General features: G+C 41.8%; 1 protein-coding gene across 2 annotated transcripts in view; it reads right to left on the bottom strand.

The window, feature by feature from the left end:
* Window positions 1-1,397: 1,397 nt before the first annotated feature.
* Edrf1 (erythroid differentiation regulatory factor 1) overlaps window positions 1,398-16,895 on the bottom strand; it is a 44,735-nt gene continuing 29,237 nt past the window's right edge. For both annotated transcript variants that reach the window (XM_077105531.1, XM_077105532.1), the window contains 3 exons: window positions 9,743-9,858; window positions 8,485-8,636; window positions 1,398-2,880 (listed from right to left, as the gene is read on the bottom strand). In XM_077105531.1, the coding sequence (XP_076961646.1) occupies window positions 2,706-2,880; window positions 8,485-8,636; window positions 9,743-9,858 (443 nt within the window). In that variant the 3' untranslated portion in view covers window positions 1,398-2,705. The remainder of the gene's footprint in view (window positions 2,881-8,484; window positions 8,637-9,742; window positions 9,859-16,895) is intronic.

Here is a 16,895-nt window from a genome sequence, read left to right as displayed (position 1 = left end):
AAATGTTTACTGCACTTAAAACAATGTGATGGGAAAAGCCACAGAATTTGAATTAAGTACCAGGTGCAGTGGTACATGCCTGTAATCCCAGCAGCTCAGGAGGCTGAGGCAGGAGGATCTCGAGTTCAAAGCCAGCTTCAGCAACTTAGTGAGACCCTGTCTCAAAATAAAAATATAAAAAGGGGCTGACGATTTGGCTTAGTGGCTAAGCACCCCTGGGTTCAATCCCCAGTAACAAAAAAACCCATATATATATATATACACACACACACACCCCTTGTCATAATGATAAGTGAAAGTATATGAAAGGTTTTCACATGTCTGTCTTGATCTTCCTGCAAGGCAGGACAGACACAGTGCACGTTTCCAGCCTTGTTAAACCTGTGATGGCCTCTGGCCCTGACGCCAGCTGTGCTATTTGCACACATAGGCCTGCATCTCATTGGTCTTGAACAGAGGAGCTTTTGTCTTGCTGAAATTCATTTGGTGTTCTACTTTCCCTGCAGAGCAACAAACACTTGTGTGATAGTCAGACCACCAAAATAGAGCTCTGGGAGCTAGTTGGATAGTTTTATTTTCTCCATATCAGTTATATTTAGGACAGGCATGATGTTCCTTCAAGTTTAATATGCTTAATATGATATTTTTTGGTGGTACTGGAGATGGAACCCAGACCTCATGCATGCTGGGCATGAGCTCTGTCAGTGAGCCACATATCTGCAGCCCTGGATGTTAATTCTTAACACACACCACACACACACACAGGGAAAAGAAAAAAAAAAAAAAAAAAAGGAAGAAAACCATAATCCCATATGTAATGATGTGGGCAAAATTTGGCAATGAAATTAACTGAAAGATGCAGTAGCCTCAGTGACCAGGACACAAATAACCACATTTCTCCTAATGGAACATTTAAAACACAGGTACTGTAAGAAGCTTTAATTTAAAACCAGCAAATTACAAATATATTTAAAAAGGAAATTTTTATTCCCTCTGTAGAAATCTTCATGTCATTGTTTTGACAAAAGAAGACAGAATTTATATTTTCTTGCTTAAAAACAATTTTCCTCTCAACTAAAAGTCTGTTTAGCTAAGGGGAAAGGATAGGAGACAAGAAAAGTAACCCTAACATCCCTAACTCCAGCTCGTTCTACCCAAGAAGGAAAATCCTTTTTGAATCCATGAACCCAGAGGGCAATATAACCACTGGAGGTGCCCCGGGCTGAAGAGCAGAGGGAAGCAGCTCTGTTCTGTGTGGACTCCGGCTGCCAGGGAGAGAATGAAGCCCTGCCAGAAGGAGACACTGCTGATTTGGAGCAAATGTTTTAACCACCTGGGCAAAACTTTAAATGCTTCAATGATTAACTTTTGTAAGCTGATGCAAATCTGTCCCAAGAATGATGTAAGTCAAAGAACTAGACAAGAACTAGACAAATGGCAAAAGAGTTCTGCCAAGCTGATAGGTGACAATTCATTTTCCGTGAAAACACTCAGGATTCTCTATGTAAGGAACAAGCAATTTGTGAAAATTCAGCTTGAAACCAGTTTACTCCAGACAACTTTGTGATGGAGCTTGGATTCTTTCAGGTGGGGTTGGTGTGGAGGGGCTGCTGGTCAACACAGAGGATCTGCACAATGAAACCAACCATCCCTAGGCCTGAAGGGGCAGGTGACATCCATTCCTGCCACTGAGCCCAGCCAGCAGGCTTGTCATAACCACAGAGTCAGTGGCACAGGGGCCCAGACTCTCACCACCACATGAAAGAATCTGACTCCCACGTTACACCATTTCTTGAAATCGAGTATTGATCATAAGGGACAAGTACAGCCTTGTATACACTGGAGGCTTTGGGGGGGGGGAAGTGTATGTATGCAATCAGACAAGACCCACACACAGCAAGGTGTAAGTGAAATATTCCAGTGAAAACTGAGTGGATGGCAAAGTTTTACTTTTAACGTTATGATCTTTATTTTGTAATTATTAAACTGAGTTCAAATCACAATTTAATGTGAGGAATGAAAAAATGGAAAATAAGATATTTTAAATAAATAGTTTATTCAAAATAGTTTTGTTTTGTTTTTTACCTTATTCACAGTTTCAAGTTTAAAATGAAAAAGGAGGGGAGGGGAAATAATACTATTCCTGATCAACTGTCATATAAAGTTGAAGAAAAGTGAATCCCTTCAAAACATGCATTAAATATAGAGTAGTGCTCAATGGCTAGTCTTCAAAACTCCTGCACTGAAATTCACAAAGGGGACGCTCTTGTGCAATTTGGAAGGAAATATTGTAGATCTATAGGAAGTTTCTTTAACCCATTTGAACCTGTAATATCATTTGGATAAAAGGTTCTTTTGGTGGAAGCAACATTTTATCCAAAATAATATCTTAAACCTTTGTTATCCAAGATACTTCAAAAATATCTGAAAGTATAATTGCATAACAGAAAGTCTATTAATGTTGAGGTACCATGTACGTCTCATAGAAATAAAAGCTGAAGCTTTCAGTTCAGTTCTGGCTTTAGCACTTCAAACGAAGAAGCCAAAGAACTCCACCATTGTCTGTCTGTCATGAGAAATAAGTGCATGCCTGTTTCAAATGGGTATTTCCTCACATTTAATGAAACTCAGCACCGAATGGACAAAGCCACTCCTGTGGTCAGAAGGCACTGTCAGCGCGTCTGCAGACGCAGCTCTGCGCGAGGTCACTGAATGGCGCCGCTGCTTACTCCGCTGCCCCCATGAGCAAGCTGCCCCAGCAAATGGATGATGACATCAATTCTTTCCAAAAGACTTGCACTTTTGTTTGCAGTAGCTCTCAAAAGGTGGGAGTAAATTTGCTTGTTGGATTTGAGAAGTCCATCTTCTTCAATGTTATTGCTGGGGTCCCCCCGCCAAAAAAAAAAAAAAAAAAAAAAGAACAACAGGTGAAGGGCACAGTGAAGGGATCTGGAAACAGTAACTGCACAGCAGTGGTGCTACACAGAAAAGCAGGTCTCCCAGTGCCTCCCCATACCTACCGTCTATCTTCTGTTCCTAGACCTGTCTTGACACTCATGTCAATACATCAACTAAAACTGAGTTAAAGCCTTTTATCTGTTCACGTCTTCTGCCAGGAACTGCTCTAGGTGGTGAACCAAATGGACAAAAGTCCCTGTTTTGTGTGAGGGGTGGTGGTGGGACACTGGGAGAAGATGTACAGTGGACAACTATGCTGGGGATGCAGCTCAGAGGTGGAGTGCATGCCTAGCATGCCCCAGGACCCGAGTTCAACCTCCAGCACCAGAAGAAAACAAAACAGACAGTGGCAGACAACTGTCACATCCCCTAAAAGAAATAGAGTTGATGTGGTTGAGGGCACTGGGAAGCCAGATGGCTTTCCTCTACTCTGTATTTTTTTTTTTTTTTGCAGTATTGGAGACTGAACCTAGGGCCTCATACACAGTCTACCACTGAATTGTACCTTCAGCCCTTTTGTTCAGAGGCTTCCTAAAATGCTCAGGCTGGCCTCAAACTCATGATCCTCCCACTTCAACCTCCTGAGCAGTTGGGATCATGGGCCTGCGCCACCGCTCCTGTCTCCTCTACTCTGAACCAACTGCAGAACGCCAGCTCTTGCATTGGAGCCACCTAGGACATCGAGCAGAGTCACAGGATGGCAGCACCTCCATGCTGTCTAAGGACACTGGTGCACCTTCTGGTGAAGATGCTCCTCCACTGAGGTACATATTACACCACTCCATTGTAAAAGTTTAATTGGTTCTGAAAATATTTACCCCTTATAATGGATTAATGTATGAGATGCAAGACTAGTAATTACATGGCAGTTCAATTCTAGCCACCCTCCTTTTAATGCGTCTACATGTATAAGCGACCCAGCTCACAAGCCAGCAGTTTCACGGCTCCTAGCAAAATGTGACACACCTCCACAGGACAACATTGCCCCTTGCAAAGCAAGGACTGATTTGATTTTACCATAAAAGATAAGGCCCCCAAAAGTTGACAATTTGGATTAGGGTCAAAACATCACGTTTCCCACTTTTTTCCCCCTTGGTACCAGGGATGGAACCTAGAGGTGCTTAACCACTGAGCGACATCGCCAGCCCTTTTTGTCTTTTGAGACAGGTCTCACTAGGTTGCTTAGGGCCTTGCTAAGTTGCTGAGGCTGGCTTTGAACTCGCAATTCTCCTACCTCTGCCTCCCAAGCTGCTGGGATTACAGGCATGTGCCACCATGCAGGGCTCATTTCCCAATTTCTAATGCCATGCTCTTTCTCCTTTCTAGTGTGCAAATTCTCTCCCCTTGCCCAAGAGACCTCTGGGCCTGCCAAAGAGAGCACCTGGGTGCTAACGTGCTGTCCCCACCAAACCTGGCTGTCAGGTTCCCCTCTTTCCTAGGTTCCAGGCTCCATTCACCCCTCTTCTGCAGCCTGGCCACCCCTGTAGAAGATAATTCCTTCCTTCCAATTCCCACTTCTTTGTATTAGGAAAGTCTTTCTTCCCCCAAACCTGCCACAGCATACCAGTCACAATTCATTCACTGTCTGTACTTGGACTTTGACTGGCTGCGTTTTATTTATTTATTTATTTATTTTTGGAGTGGGGAGTATTACTAATCAGAACTCCTGATAACCTTATAGAATATGCACATTATTTTTGACAGTAATCAGGCAATAGCATTTAACAATAAGAAAAGGCATTCGAAATATAAATTATTTTTTGAGGACAATAACATCATTTGGTTACTTTAGCTGGGTGCCTAAAGATAACTGATGGTCACTGGGATCAAATTCTAAACCCTTTGAGTTCTTCAGATGGTACTTCTACATCTTAGATCTTCATCTCTTAGTTTCTATAAATCATGCCCTTCCTGAATCCATTCTCTTCAGTGGTGTCATTGGCAGAGATTACTTCTACTTTTTCATGTTTTTTTTTTTTTCATTAAATTAAACCCCAAAGCCACCAAAATGTCAAGAGGTCTCTTTCTCTAAAGCAATGAATATAAAAGTACAGTATAAGAGCAAATAAATTCTTAATCCAAAAAGAAAAACAACAAATCAGACCTCCCACAACCTAATGAACTATTATTCTAGCAGGACAATGCCAACGCAGTTGACACATGACGAAGTACCTTCATGAGCTGAAAATAAAAATTCTTGAACAAATTAAATGCATCTTAATTTTCTTAGATTTCACTGTAATTCTGTAGCAATTTAAGAAAATTGGGATTCCTTATTATTATGTCCAATTTGCTTTTTATTTTTATTTCTTCCCTTAGGGGGCTGGAGAGGAATAGCAGTCAAAACGAAACAAATTAATGTTTCCTTTCATTTAAGGTCTCATTCTTATTTCCCTTTCATCTACGAGGGGATTCACACTGCTTTGTGGAATAACAAGGCCTGCGCAGGAGGCCTCTTCACACAGAATCAGAGGTTTTACTTGCCTGTTAGTGAAGTGAGACAGAAAGAGGCACTGACTTAATGACTAATAAAGTTCTATTTCTAACCCTTCGATATATTTGTTGTAATTACATTTTTTTTTTTTCAGGACAGAGACTGAACTCAGGGGCACTCGACCACTAAACTATATCCCCAGCCCTATTTTGTATTTTATTTAGAGACAGGGTCTCACTGAGTTGCTTAGCGCCTCACTTTTGCTGAGGCAGGTTTTGAACTCGCAATCCTCCTGCCTCAGCCTCCCAACGGCTGGGACTACAGGTGTGCGCCACCGTACTCAGCTTTGCTGTAACAACATTTAACAGTCTTTAATAAATCTGAAAAAAAAAAAAAATCCCAAATTTCTAATTACTTTATGTATCAGGCTTGAAACTCTAACTTGAACAAACAGGTTAGGAAACCCTCCACTAAGACAAAAGTTATTTAGATCATGCACAGGACTGTTATAACACTATCATAAGACTGAAACTATTACCTGTCATCAATTTGTGCAAATCAATGAATTATTGTTTCTCACATATATTTATATTGCCATCTTGTAAAAACTAGTAAACATTTTAAAGTTACCTATTGTTTTCAAGCTAGAAAAGCCACAATCACTTTATCAACTGTGTCACTACATGCACTATCTACTTTCCTTTCTGATTCTTTGAAAAGATGGATTTATCTGCCAACTTCACTGAACACATCAGCATACCCTACTGTGTACCAGGACCTGCTGTGGCAGACACTGAAGATCACCCACAGGGCTGAGCGAGATGGCAGTATACTCCACACTGAGACTTCCCCAGAGAAGAGTGCTCCTCAGGCTACAGAGAATGATTCAAATGCAACAAGCCTGCCAAGATTGAGGTGCACCCCAAACAACTAAGAAGTCTGGCCAATTGGTCCCCTCCTCTCCCAAACAGACTAACAAGCACCAAAGGACAAGTGTCAGTGGAATATAGCTGGCAAGGCCGTGACAGCGTAGAGAGGCACTCTGCCAGGTGCAGCATGCAGGGATGATCTATCGCTCCAAGTGAAACAGACACTGAGAACCACCCCTGCAGACCTATCCCACTCTAAATGCCAGGTACAGTCATTTCCCCTTATCTAGGGATACTTTTCAAGACCCCCCAGTAGATGTCTGAAAGTATATACAGTACTGACCCCACATATGCCACGTTTGCTCCTATATATACACACCTGTATATATTATAAATTAGGCACAGAAAGAGCACAGACCTCAGCCGCCTCGACCTAGACCTACTTTTTCTTAAGTCAAAAACTATCACCTTTTCACCTTAGACTTTTCTTTGTATCTTGAGTTGCCACCACAGCTACTGTTGAGCTTTGAGTCATTATTATGTAATCTAAGTGACTGAAACGCAAGCACAGCCACTGCAACAGAGAAACTCATGACTGGAGGCTGCTAATGATCAGTGGGTGGAAGTGCACACATATGCACACTCTAGGCACAGGACAGCTCACGTCCTGGTGGGACAATATGAAAGTTCATCATGCTACTCAGAATGCTGTGCAAAGACTTGCTTCTTAAATTTTCCATTTAGTATTTTGGCACCACAGCTGACCGTGGGTAAACAAATCTCAGTGAGAGGAACTACAGCTAACAGGGGACTATTACATTGCTAGAACTAAGCCTGTGGCATATGCGTAATAACCATGACAAGAAAAAATCCTAACTGCAGCTCAGCTCCAGGCTACAGAATGAACTCAGTTCTCCACACCAACGGCCTAGCAGGTCAAAGATATAAGAACTTTCCAGACAAACTAATTATTTCCCCCAGTCTCTCCTGACTGACACAAGATGTTTGGTTTTCAATAATTAAGTTTGTGAAAGGAAAGGTGGCAGCAGCATCCTGGCAAAAGAGGAAGGAGCCACAGAACCAGACTCAGATGACAAGGTGGGAACTGCTCACAGAGGACTGCAAACGACAATGGTCAATTATGTCTAAGGTTCCAATGAAAATGTGGACTTGTTCAAGATCAGACCTATAATTTCAGCAGAGAAATAGGTTTGAGTGAAGGAATGGTGCTGTGTCCCAAATACGACTGACATACATCTATGTACTCATTAAACCTTAAAGAACTGTATACCACACAGAATTTCACTGTAAATAAAAGATAAAAATTTTCTGTACCCTTATATCATAAATTGGTAAACATAAATAGGATAACTAACAATGGATGCATGGTAGAGTTCTTTTCTCTATTTTCCAATTTTTGTAATACAAGCCAGACTGCACTTATATTTTTAAGAAGAAAGGTATACTATTCCCACTATCTTTCTGATTTACTGCAATTTTAAATTAAGTCAATACTTTCATAATTAAAGCTCGGGCAAACCCATGTACTGCACAAGATGACAGAGGGACCTGGGAACATGTTGGCCAAGGTGCTCACTCCTTTTTTCTCCCAATTTCCTGGCTTTAGAGGGACTGCAGTGTTCTCCCATCTTTTTTTCTTTTTTGGCAAGAGGCTACTGGGGATTGAATCCAGGGGCACATCTCCAGCCCTTTTAGTTTTTTATTTTGAGACAGGGTCTTGGTAAGTTGCTTAAGTTTTGCTAAATTGCTGAGGCTGGTCTCAAATTTGTGCTTCTCCTGTCTCAGCCTCCCAAGTTGCCAGGATTACAGGCCTACACCATTGCCATTTCCTTTTATGGTACAATTCACCCAGAGTAGCCAACTACAGCCCAGACTTCTCACTAAAGATGACATTGAGAAGTATTATCTGGAATATCTAGAGTCTTCAGCTCAGGGCCATTCATCCTTTCAATGGAACAGATCACCATAGGGTATCTACCCCTAGGCAGCAAGACTTTTCCAGCTATATAACTGACATGTAGTGGGCCAGATGGAGACACTTCTCACCTAGTTGAAGAAATTAAGAAGGAATATCACTTAAAATCATGAATTTTCCAAATAAAAGACAAGAAAGGATACAACTATTTCTTTACAATGTCAGTTGAGATTATTCATATTCTTTTCATAGAGAAAGAAGTTTTCACAAATAACCATGTAATTCACCTTGTTTTCTTTTTAGTTGAAGACAGCAGTTTGATGGACTGGAGGAGGAGGAAGGACAATCGAGATTCAAATATACTGAGGAGTTTGATTACTTCTTCTCTGTTAAGACTAGGAGAAGAATCAGCAGCTGGACTGGTCTCACCACCCTTAGGCTAAAAACAACAAAATGAAACTTCACTAAGCTATCCAGCAACTGTAGTTTCATATCAAAATGACAAAACTGCAGTTTCATTTATCCATTAATTTAAACCCCAAAACAAAATAAAAAGCAGACCTGAAATCATTTTGATACAGGAAAACACATAATAAACGTGTCCCACACCTACCAAGTGCTTAACCCTGCACAACAAGCTCCTGACTCCCCAGCATCACTCCCTGCAGGAACACGGCAGAAAGGACACCACCCAGGACTCTCTGGGCAGCTTGAGATCTAGATTGCCCAGAAAACTAGAAATTCCTTCCCCTGGAGCCTGTTTAAGCCATTCACCATTCAAAAGTTCCAGGAAGTATAGTGGAAATTATGAAAAGAAGCTCAGGCTTTTTCTTTCTCTTAAAGAACAAAACCAAAATAAACCCCAAACAGAAAAGCTAAAGAGCCTTTATAACTTGCTAAACAATACAGCATATTCTTAAAAAACTTTTAATACATAAAAGATAAACTTGCAACTGATTCAAAATTTTTAGTTCTACCCTGACGACAGAACCTCTATGGTTCACCCTTGGAGAGGCTTGGTCTCCAGGTGGTGGTGCTGAGCTGGCAAGGCTTTAACAGGTACGGTCCAGTGGGAGGCAACTAAGTCATGTGGGTTCCACCCTTACAAAGGGATTAATGCCTTCTCTCAGAAGTGGGTCAGGTGTCCTGGAATGGGCTTAGTTCTCACAAGAGCAGGGTACTAGAAAGCAGCCACCTCGTGCCTTGGCCCCTTCAGTACAGGTTGAGTTTCTTTTCTGGCTCTCCAACATGTTGTGACACAGCCAGGGGGCCTTGCTAGGACAAAGGTGCCATGCTGTCTGGACCCTCTGCTACCAGAACTGTGAACCACAAATACTTCTTTGTAAGTTACTCAGCCTCCAGGATTTTGTTATAGCAATACAAGACAGACTATGACATGCACAAACCACTCTTAAAATGTTTTTATGCAGAGCATATATGTACACACACATGTAGGTGTGTACACATTTATAAGAATGCCATATGATCATATATACATTCACCATTTAGCATAAGACACATAAAAATGGTGATTTTCTTCATTACCTGGTCAAATTCCTCTACAAGCTCCTTCCGGATGAGCTGGAATGCATGCTCAGTCCTCACCATGATATCCAGAGCCCCAGAGAGTGTTTTTAACTTTCCAACGTTGCTATTCTGACCTAAAACAGTAAAAACAAAATGATCTTTCTTTTACCCATCAATCTAGAAACTCATCCATGTTAATGTTGTAATGAAAAACTGGTTTTCAAACACGATAGCGATAGCTCATGAGAATCCCAGCAAAACTAATTTCTGTTTAATTTTCCCTCGGGAGAAGTATTAAGTCTAGACAAAGTAATAAATACTAATTGTTCCCCAGCCTCACTATTGACTTGGTCAAGGTGAGAACACACCTTGAAAGAGGAGCTCTATCTGGAGCGCTAGGGTCAAGAAGAGTCTGTGGTTGAAAGCTGTCCCACTGTTTGCCAGCTGCCTGACATTGGTCAAGTCACTTAGCACTTATTTGTACAGTAAGCATGTTATCTTTCTGTTCAAAGTCAGGAAGTCAGACCGGATGAATGAGTTTAATTTTACTCTAGGGCTTATTGTTAAAATGTTTCTAAAGCTATCAGAAAGCACAGAGCACCTTAGACCCTACTCTCTTGGAGCTTGCGTCAGTGTGTGTGCAGCGGCATGCACTACAGCATTAGTCTTCTCCAGAGGGAGGGCTACATTTTGTCCTTGGCTCTTGGAGAATGCTTTCTTAGCACTTGGGATGTCCCCCATGGTAAGTATCTCTGTTTACCTGGGAGGCCTTGGGCCACGCTAGATAGTCTAAGACTGTAACTTATCATGGGGGCTTCTGGGCCTCATGGTAATAGCTCAACCCCCAGAGAACCGGGAGACTAAGGTCAGCCATGTGGCAATTAACCATGTCTATGTGACTAAATCCCAACAAAAACTCTGGACACCAAGACATAGGTGAGCTTCCTTGCACATAATGCTCCATACCACTGAGGGGAGTACGGTTCTACCTGTAGCTCCACTGGAGAAGATAACTGGAAGCTCTGTGCTTAACACTTTCCTGGACTCTGCCCCATGTACCTCTTCTTGTGGCTGATTTTGACATGTGCCCTATTTCTCTTAGAAGCCACAGTCAAAGTGGAACAGCTTTCAGTGAACTGAGATGTCCTAGTGAACTGCTGAGCCTGAGGGTAATCATGGGGACCCTCAAACTTGAAGCTGGTGTCAGAAGGGGAAGTGAGCCTGGGACAACTGCTGCTGTCTTCCTTTGCAGCATAATCTCAAACTTTAAAACAACAAATCTTAAAAAAATCAGTGGAAAACATTAGAATGAACTGGATATAACTTCGCTATGTTCACATATGAACATATGACTAGTGAAACTCCATATCACGCACAACCACAAGAATGAGATCCTAATAAGTTAAATTCCACATACGTATGTCAAAATTCACTGTACTGCCATGTATATCTAACAAGAACAAATAAAAAATGTCACTGGGGTGTTGAGAGCCACAGCCGAAGGGGCCCCAGCAAACTTCCAGCTGCCAGCTGATGATTGGCTCACAGAGGCCCCAGCAAACTTCTAGCTGCCAACTGATTGGCTCCTCTGCGGTGATGCTCATTGGGCTGTTTCCCCGCCCTTTCAGACCACAGAGCTGCTCATTGGGGGACTTTTTTTGGCTCCGCCCACATGACCCAGCCAATTGGCCTCAAGAGCAGGAGGGGTGGGGGAGGTTGAGAGGCTTGTGGGAAGCTGGTGGTGGCAGTTGGGCTCTGAGGGTTTTCCTGAAGAGCTGTGTGGTGCGATGTGTGTGTTCTAAAAATAAAGTTCGTTTCTTTTGACAAGTGGCTCCTGAATTGTGCCCAGCCAGACTGCGGCATTTGGTGGCATTTGGTGGCCCATAAGGGGAATGACTGAGGGTAAGTGATAAGGTAAATTGCTCGCCCCTGAGGGCAGGGCGAGAGGATGGGTAGCCATTTTAAGATTCTTTTTTTTGTTTTGTTTTGCTTTTGTTTTAAGTTGCCTGTCCCTGGAGATGAGTGAGACAGAAGAAAAACTGCTCACATCTGAGGAAAAACTATTTGCATCTGAGGAACAGATAGGGAGAAAGGACGGATGTACATTTCAGGAGGATAGAAAGGCTGATATAATGATTTTATGTTGTTCCATTTTTGTTTCATTCTGTCTCGGTTTTGTTTGGCGTCATCTTGTTGGGTTGTATTTTAGTAGAAATATGGGATCAGAAATTAGTAAAAAACAAACCGAAAGAGTGTTAAGTAAATTGTTTCAGGAAGGAGGCATCTCAGTAAAATCAAGAACACAGGGCATACGTTGATACAATACAAAAATGTAGCCCATGGCTTTTAAAGGAGGAGTTGTTAAATATATCACAATGGAACCATCATGGTGAAGATTTAAAAAGAATAGAAAAGAAAAGCCCAGGAACTCTGCCAGTTGGCACATTGCCATTGTGGACGTTCTTATCTTGTTTGCTTAGTCCAAAGCCTTCAGTTCAGACAATGGTAGAGGAAGGAGAAGACATATTGATTCAAGTAAAAGAGAAGGTCTCTCAAGTTAGTCAGACAGAGGAAAAGATTCAAGTAAAAGAGAAGGTCTTTCGAGACAGAGGAAGAAAGTTTAGAGCAGAAAAAGCCATCAGGGGAAAAGTTACAACAGAAGACTGCTACTAACACCTTTCTATCACCAGAGGGCATAAGTGTCCAACCAACAGCGCCACCTCTACAGGAGACTGCTACTAACACCTTTCTATCACCAGAGGGCATAAATCTCCAACCAACAGTGCCACCTCCATATGCTGGGAGGCCCCCAACCCCCACAGTTGATAGTTGGGATCCTGAGACAGGATCTCAAATATTAACATGCCCTGTATTTGAGCAGGCAGGAGGGCAGCGAATTCACTATGCTTTAAATTTCAAAAAAGTGAAGCAGCTAAAAGAGGCTGTAACAACCTATGGTCCTCAAGCACCCTTCTCTGTAAGCATGGTCGGATTCATTAACAACTTGAACATGACGCCAGCAGATTGGGCTAATATGTGTAAAAGCTATGCTAAATGGAGGACAATACCTGTTATGGAAGGTTGCCAATGAGGAATTTTGCAAGGAGACGGCTAGGCAAAATGCAGCAGCTGGTTATCCTCAAACAAATCTAGATATGTAGTTAGGAAAGGGACCTTATGAGGATCAGCAGTGACCTTTTTACCACAAGTTAATCTTGGAGTCAATCCTAAAGGACTGATACCTAACCATATTTGGCAGATGGACGTCACACACTTGCCAGAATTTGGAAAATTAAAATATTTGCATGTTATAGTTGATACTTCTTCTGGATTTTTGATGGGCTCCCTTCATGCCGGAGAAAAAAACTAGCTCATTGCTTACAAAATTTTGCCACTGTGGGCATTCCAAACAGTTAAAAACAGATAATGGTCCTGGTTATACTTCTACCTCTTTTAAACAATTTTGCTCATCATTTGGCATTACTCATATAACAGGAATCCCATACAATCCACAGGGACAAGGCATAGTTGAAAGAGCTCATCAAACTATTAAAATTACTTATTAAAGCAAAAAGAGGGAATTGGGAAGGGGTATATATTCCCCAAAGATAAACTTAAAATAACCCTTTTTACTCTAAACTTTTTAAACTTGGATTCATCAGGACTTAGTGCTGCAGAAAGGCATATGTGTCCAAAAAATGTACATAAGCCCAAGGTACTTTGGAAGGATATTCTAACAGGACAATGGAAAGGTCCTGACCCAGTAATTGTCTGGAGTCGGGGGTCTGTTTGTGTGTTTCCACAGGGAGAACAGCAGCCGATTTGGATTCCAGAGAAATTAACTAAGGTCCTGACCCAGTGATTGTCTGGAGTTGGGGGTCTGTTTGTGTGTTTCCACAGGGAGAACAGCAGCCGATTTGGATTCCAGAGAGATTAACTAAAGCGATTTCTAGAGACCAAAAAGAAGATGATTTGGCTCAAATCCGTAACAGCTGATATCCAGAACTCCAGTTTGGCTACCTACCCTTACATCTGCTACAGAACCAGAATGCTTTCTTCAATATCTATTTTATTATTGCCCTTTCCCACATCATGAAGTTCTATTTTGTTTTTTTGAGCTCGTACAGCTGATCAGTTCTATTTTTGACTATAGAGTTTCTAAACATTGCAATGGAGATTTCACCTGTAAAAAGTTATAAGGCCTTTACTATTATGTTATGTGTTGTATGTATTATGTGTGCACACTTGTGTTTTGTGTTGTATGTTTGTACGTATGTCCATATATCCATATATGATGAGTGCTCATGAAAAAATGGATCCAAATATATTTTTTTTATTCACGTGATTTAAATGGTTTAATTTAAATTGGGTTAACAGCTGTTGAGGATTGTTTTAATATGTGAACCAAAAAGGAGGTTAACAGATCTGTTTGTTTACTTTCACCTTTCCTTTTCATTATTTAATAATTCTGTTCAAGATAATGTAAATTGTTCAGAAAATTGTTTTCTTTTAGTGCCTTCTGGAATGTTACATAATTTTTTCTTTAGCCATTATTGCCAGAATTCCTATCTTCATCTCAATGCCAGTGAAGACAAAGATAAAACCAATCTACAGCTTCTGCAATAGCTATCACTGAACTGCTTGCAGAACTTGCCTGGACTATGTATCACTTGTATGCATTGTGAACTCACTTGTATGCATTGTGAACTATCTGTTGGTGCAGCGACTTGTGGTAGTGTTGGGGTATTTTTGCTGATGGTGTCATCGGTGGTATAATTTTTCCAAAAAGGAGCCGTCAATTGACTTGGTGTTATCTTCCTCCCTTCTGCTTGTGATGGCGTTCAGCTAAAAGCTAAAATTTGGGGGCCAACAGAGGTGAGGCAAAGAACCTCACCCCCCCGCTGGTACAAAGACCTATCCACAGGTGTGGCTGTATGCTGGACCGGTAGTCAATGACGGTTAAGGTCCAATTGCAATGGTACCAACCTAAGACTGGAGGCTGACGCCTTGAGGTCAGCTCATCTGATGATGGGTAAGGACCATATGTAGTATCGGACAACCTAAGGCACGGTCCCTAAGCCACATGCTTGTTTAAACAGAGAGGGGGAGATGTTGAGAGTCACAGCCGAAGGGGCCCCAGCAAACTTCCAGCTGCCAGCTGATAATTGGCTCACAGCGGCCCCCAAAACTTCTAGCTGCCAACTGATTGGCTCCTCTGCGGTGATGCTCACTGGGCTGTTTCCCTGCCCTTTCAGACCACAGAGCTGCTCATTGGGGGACTTTTTTTGGCTCCGCCCACATGACCCAGCCAATTGGCCTCAAGAGCAGGAGGGGTGGGGGAGGTTGAGAGGCTTGTGGGAAGCTGGTGGTGGCATTTGGGCTCTGAGGGTTTTCCTGAAGAGCTGTGTGGTGTGGTGTGTGTGTTCTAAAAATAAAGTTCGTTTCTTTTGACAAGTGGCTCCTGAATTGTGCCCAGCCAGACTGCGGCACTGGGGGAAAAAATATCAGTGGACAGATGTTTTCAGTGTAGATCTGACACAGGGAAGAAAGCTCTGGACTATGTATGAAAAAGCTGTTGGGGCAGAGGGAAGAAGACAAAGAAAGGTAAATGTGAGCCCTAAGTACTGGAGAAGAAAACAGTAGGTGACGGGATTCCTTTGAAAGGTTTTATATACTAAAAAATTTTTATACATTTAGTCTTTATTGATGTGGCTTACAAAACCCAGAAGCTTGGCTAATAAAAACCTTCTGAAGTATTTAAATTGTTTTCATAAGGTACACAGGCTATTAAAACTTTTTTTCTTTTTGGGCATTACTGGGATTAAACCCAGGAGATCATACATGCTAGGCAAGTGCTCTACCACTGAGCTACACTCCAGCTATTAAAACATTTAAAATGGGCTGGGGATGTGGCTCAAGCGGTAGCACGCTCGCCTGGCATGTGTGCTGCCCAGGTTCGATCCTCAGTACCACATACAAACAAAGATGTTGTGTCCGCCGAAAACTAAAAAAATAAATATTATAAAACTTTTCTCTCTCTCTCTCTAAAAAAAAAAAAAAAAAAAAAAAAAAAAATTGAGTTACATCATCTTAGCAAACTTATTCTTGGAATCTCTCTATTAGTTTTACAAAAATGAGGCCTACTCAAGTTAGGTGTGATGGCACACACCCATAATGCAGGGACTCGGGGGCTGAGGCAGGAGGATCACAAGTTTGAAGCCAGCCTAGGTACTTAGTGAGACCCTATCTCAAAAACAAAACAAAAAAAGAAAGGAAAGAAAAAAGGAATGTAGCTCCATGGTAGAGGTAGAGCGAGTTCAAACCCCAATACCCACCTTGTCCCCACCCAACAAAAGGAAAAAAAAAATGATGCCTGCTTTTTCTAAAGCATTCAAGCAAGCTACATAATTCACCTCAAACCCATCCCAGAAAGAGGTGCTGCTGATCCTGCAGACCAACCCATGTGGACACCATGCATTACTATGTTGGCAAAGAATTAGCAAAATATAGCAAAATAAAATATTTTTAGAAACTGTTTAAAAGGTAATACTTTCCCCAAATTTACAAGGTTCAATGTGAGAATGAAGGCAGTGAGAATGTGTTCCCAGTCCCCTCCTCAGGCACATCCTTCCAAGGCTGCTTGTGCACCTACACAATAAGACATGGGTACGCATGTGTATGTATGCACACACACACACATATATTTTGAAAAAATGGGTTGACTGTTCCTTATCCAAAACGCTTGTTACTATGTTTCAAACTTCTGACTTTGGAATATTTGCATAGACTCAGCAACTTAGTGAGGCCCTAAGCAACTCAGTGAGACCCTGTCTCTAATAAGAATACAAAAAGGGGGTGGGGATTTGGCTCAGTGGTTAAGTGCCCCTGGGTTCAATTCCCAGCATGGGGGGGAAAAAAAAGAGAAAATATTTTTCAAAAATCCTCTCTGTTAAGAAGAAAGCTAGTGAGAGAGCAGTAGAGGGTGAGAATTCAGAAAGCACTAAGTGACTAGAGTGGCCCCTTGGTGTCGGCCATGGAAGCAACACAGGAAGCACTCCCACTTCTTTTCACAATTCCCCCATGTCCCAAATTATCCTAAGTTTGATCAGGTTCTATTTTAGCATCTATTCTAGAACCACAACCCAAAAAGCTCGAGCATCAGTTCCATATT

This window comes from Callospermophilus lateralis, chromosome 15 (assembly GCF_048772815.1).
Source record: "Callospermophilus lateralis isolate mCalLat2 chromosome 15, mCalLat2.hap1, whole genome shotgun sequence".
Lineage (NCBI taxonomy): Eukaryota > Metazoa > Chordata > Mammalia > Rodentia > Sciuridae > Callospermophilus > Callospermophilus lateralis.
The sequence above is the reverse complement of the archived record's forward strand: the minus strand, read 5'-3'. Positions and strand labels throughout refer to the sequence as shown.